The sequence below is a fragment of the Cicer arietinum genome, chromosome 4 (assembly GCF_000331145.2).
Source record: "Cicer arietinum cultivar CDC Frontier isolate Library 1 chromosome 4, Cicar.CDCFrontier_v2.0, whole genome shotgun sequence".
In the NCBI taxonomy this organism is placed as follows: domain Eukaryota; kingdom Viridiplantae; phylum Streptophyta; class Magnoliopsida; order Fabales; family Fabaceae; genus Cicer; species Cicer arietinum.
The window spans coordinates 15336722-15340203 of NC_021163.2; the positions used below are offsets into that span (position 1 = coordinate 15336722).

Sequence of the window (3482 nt, forward strand, 5' to 3'; positions counted from 1 at the left end):
TCCGATATGGTCCCTAAGCCCTTCTGGTTTATACCCCAAGGCCCAAGATTAGTCTGTGGCCCATGATTCACTATAAGACCTATAATTCACTTGAGACAAGGGGGTACTGCAAGGTTGTGGCATGTTAGTTACATGAGAGAGAATCTAGGTAGTTAATTCTAGATAGCAGTGCGTCGCGACTAACCCCAAAAGTGGGATAGAGGGATAACGTGTACCGGGATAGGCGGGATAACTGCTATTTTTTGGACAAATTATATGAATAATACTATATAAACCTATATTTAATGCAAAATTAACAAATGACTTAAACTCTAAAACATTCATAATTAGTAATAAAAATCCACAAGTCTTACTCTTAGTCAAAACATACATTGAAATACCAACAAAAGTCAAGGAAAATAAAGATGATGCATATTGAAGTCTTTAACACAAAGTAATAAAATAACTAAATATTAATACTCAAATGCATGTTCTAGCACAGGAATCAAAGATAAGCATCATCTTCATTTTCATATTCTTCTTCCTCTTCTTCCTAAGTGAAAGTTGAAATAACAAAATAGAGAAGCAAGAAATAATAGCGGGGTCTTGCTGGAAAGCGCTGGGATTAACTATGCCAGGATAGCGGGATCTCACCGTGATCTTGTTTCACGCTGTCGCGGACCACTCCGTTGTGGTCAAGCACTGCACCGCACCGAGACAACGGGATCTCGTCGGGAAACACTAGGATTATCGACCTAGTAGAGAATAAGGAGGTTTGTTTTGTAGGCAACAAGGGGAAGAGTGATAGGATATTCTGAAATGATAATTGAACTGTCTAGGCTAGAGACTCATCTCTGAGCTGGGAGCTTCTGCTCTGTAATTTCCCTTTTCTTTGACATGTCCTACAGTAAGAAATATGTTAGAACAACAATTCCGCTTCAGAAGATACAAATATGAAAAACGCAAACAAAGAACATACACGTTTTCGTCACATAATTTAGCCAATTGTCTATGTCTCTGACCTTAGGGTGACTGCAATTCCATTCTATTGTTCATGCTTATGGAGATTACAGCTTGGTCTTAAATACTATGGTCCAGCTTACAAGCATAGGGATACTCATCATTTGAGTGAGCTGCACACTTATCAGTAAATATGAGCTATATCCAACAAAATACAATTCTTGATAGCAGTTGATGCTCATACTATTTCATAGAAGATCGACTGTTGATGCTTAACTCGTTAAGCCCTTGTGAATCATAATAATTGGATCTCATGGATTTAATTCTACACTAGATCTATTTCCTTCTTGTAATCCTTATGCTGATATATTTTGTCGATTACACAAGTGTGTCTTGTCTGCTTTACCTTCTTTTGCTACCTATTTCCTGACCCTTTAGCTTTACATGTTTTTTTGGAATCTAAAAAGCAATATCTTTTACAGGGTTCCACGTGGATGACTCAGAAGTGACCTTAAATATTTGCTTGGGAACACAATTTTCAGGTGGAGAACTGTTCTTCCGAGGTGTTCGATGTGATGAACATGTGAATACAGAGACCCAATCAGGGGTATGTCTGCTACCTTCTTGTTAGAGAAAAAAAAATCTATGGGATTAATAATTTATATTTAGAAGATGATATTTTGTCCAAACATGTGTGAATGGACAAATACATTATGGATTTTGAGTTGTTAATATTTCATTTTCATATAGTTTTTAATTGAATGGCATTATAGCAATGCTGTAAAATGATATCTTGACCAAACTTAGGTGATAAGTTATCTGAATTTGATGTGGACATTATTTTATAATTCCAAACATATCTTTGCAGGAGATTTTCGATTATTCCCATGTTCCAGGACATGCTGTCCTTCATCGTGGTCGACACCGTCACGGTGCTAGACCTACAATATCTGGGAACCGGATCAATTTAATCCTCTGGTGTAGAAGGTATTTGCATCACTTTTTTCTTATGCCTCCTCGTAAATGTAATAAATGCTATTACTTTTTAATATATTGGGCTTGACCTGAACTGTGGTGAATTTCATCTGCATCATTCTTCATGTAGTTCGGCGTTTAGAGAGATCAAGAAATATATGAGTGAATTTCCTAGCTGGTGTGGAGAATGCAGACGCAAGAAGAAGGAGAGGGAGCGCATATCGATTGCTGCCACCCAAGAGGTAATTAACAAGCCTCAAGATGATTTTCTTTATTTTTCTATAAATAAGGGAGAGGAAATGTTATTTATTTAGAGAAATGGATAGCTACTAGACTGTATATTTTTCATCGGGAGATTCAAACTCTGTTCCTCTAGATTACAGGATCTTTGAGATGAAAATAAAAATTTGATGTTAACGTTGCGATCTTCACTTTGCAGGAATTACTAAAGAGGGAACTTAAATCAGCCTCGTGAACTTTCACCACCAGCACATGCAGATATTGCTTGGTATATTTGTATAGTTGACTTAATTTATGAGTGTCAACTTGACATGTTGAACGAAACTTTTTCCAGATGATAGTTTCTTTCCTCAATGTTTTCAAATACCCAATCCGACCATTAAGACTTTGTTTCATGAGAAAATAGGGTATATATCGTCAGTGTAAACTCATTTTACATTGTCAATCAATTAAAATTAAGTATCATTTTACTTTGTCAATCAATTAAAATTAAGTATTTGACAGTTAGTTTTATAAAACTTTTATAATTTGCATGTGGTAGTAGCATGAATATTATTGAGTGATAGTGAAAAATAATTTTATACTGTGATTGCACCTTCATTATACTTGTTTAGATAGGTATAAGATGTTAAGGCCCCAAACATAACATGTTATTTATTATAGGATTTGACATCAAAATTTTTAAAATATCGGTCTTTTAAGTTTTAAGTATTCAGGGAATTTTAAAGCGGTTCTTATTTTGGAATAGAACTCTAATTTTTACTCAAGCAAAAAAAATTTTAACATCTATGTTCTTTATCTTTTTTTAAATAAATAATTTATTTGCACGATTCTTCATTTTCTTTTAATATTTTGCTCAAAAACATTAACTTGTCAATAATTTCATTTTTCATTATTTATTTTACACAATGTAATTTATAATAAAATTATGAATTTATTTTAAAAAAAATTTAAAACTCTAAAAGCTGTCTTCTCCTTTCTTTCTTCATCTTCTGTAACTTGAAACTCAAGATTTTCTTTTTTCCTGTTCTTCATCTTCTTTCATCTTTCTTGTTATAAACCCAAAAATCATCACAATTTTTATGAATATAAACTAGCTTATGGAGAACCCAATTCAAAATTCCATTGATTCTAAAACTGTTACATTTTTAGCCTTCACCTCCATGCTTTACAACAATGTCACTTCCTCCAACATCATTAGTTCCTTTACCAACCCATTTATTCTTCTTTTACTTTGCACATCATCATAGACAAGGTTTAATCGATTCTTATCTTTCTTGTTTAGCTACTCTAAAGAATTTGATTTTTTTATTAGAATGTATTTATAT

At 33.5% G+C, this 3482-nt stretch overlaps 1 protein-coding gene and 1 long non-coding RNA gene across 2 annotated transcripts in view; one reads left to right on the plus strand and one right to left on the minus strand.

Moving 5' to 3' along the window:
• LOC101504259 (2-oxoglutarate and iron-dependent oxygenase domain-containing protein CP2-like) overlaps positions 1 to 2619 on the plus strand; it is a 4799-nt gene extending 2180 nt beyond the window's left edge. Inside the window, exons 6-9 of the mRNA XM_004496961.4 lie at positions 1422 to 1546; positions 1808 to 1926; positions 2045 to 2156; positions 2354 to 2619. Coding sequence (XP_004497018.1) covers positions 1422 to 1546; positions 1808 to 1926; positions 2045 to 2156; positions 2354 to 2389 — 392 coding nt within the window. The 3' untranslated portion in view covers positions 2390 to 2619. The remainder of the gene's footprint in view (positions 1 to 1421; positions 1547 to 1807; positions 1927 to 2044; positions 2157 to 2353) is intronic.
• Positions 423 to 1530, minus strand: LOC113786123 (uncharacterized). The gene is made up of 2 exons (XR_012162531.1): positions 1002 to 1530; positions 423 to 881 (listed from the first exon to the last, which is right to left on the minus strand). It is a non-coding gene; the product is annotated as an uncharacterized lncRNA (long non-coding RNA).
• Positions 2620 to 3482: the final 863 nt, after the last annotated feature.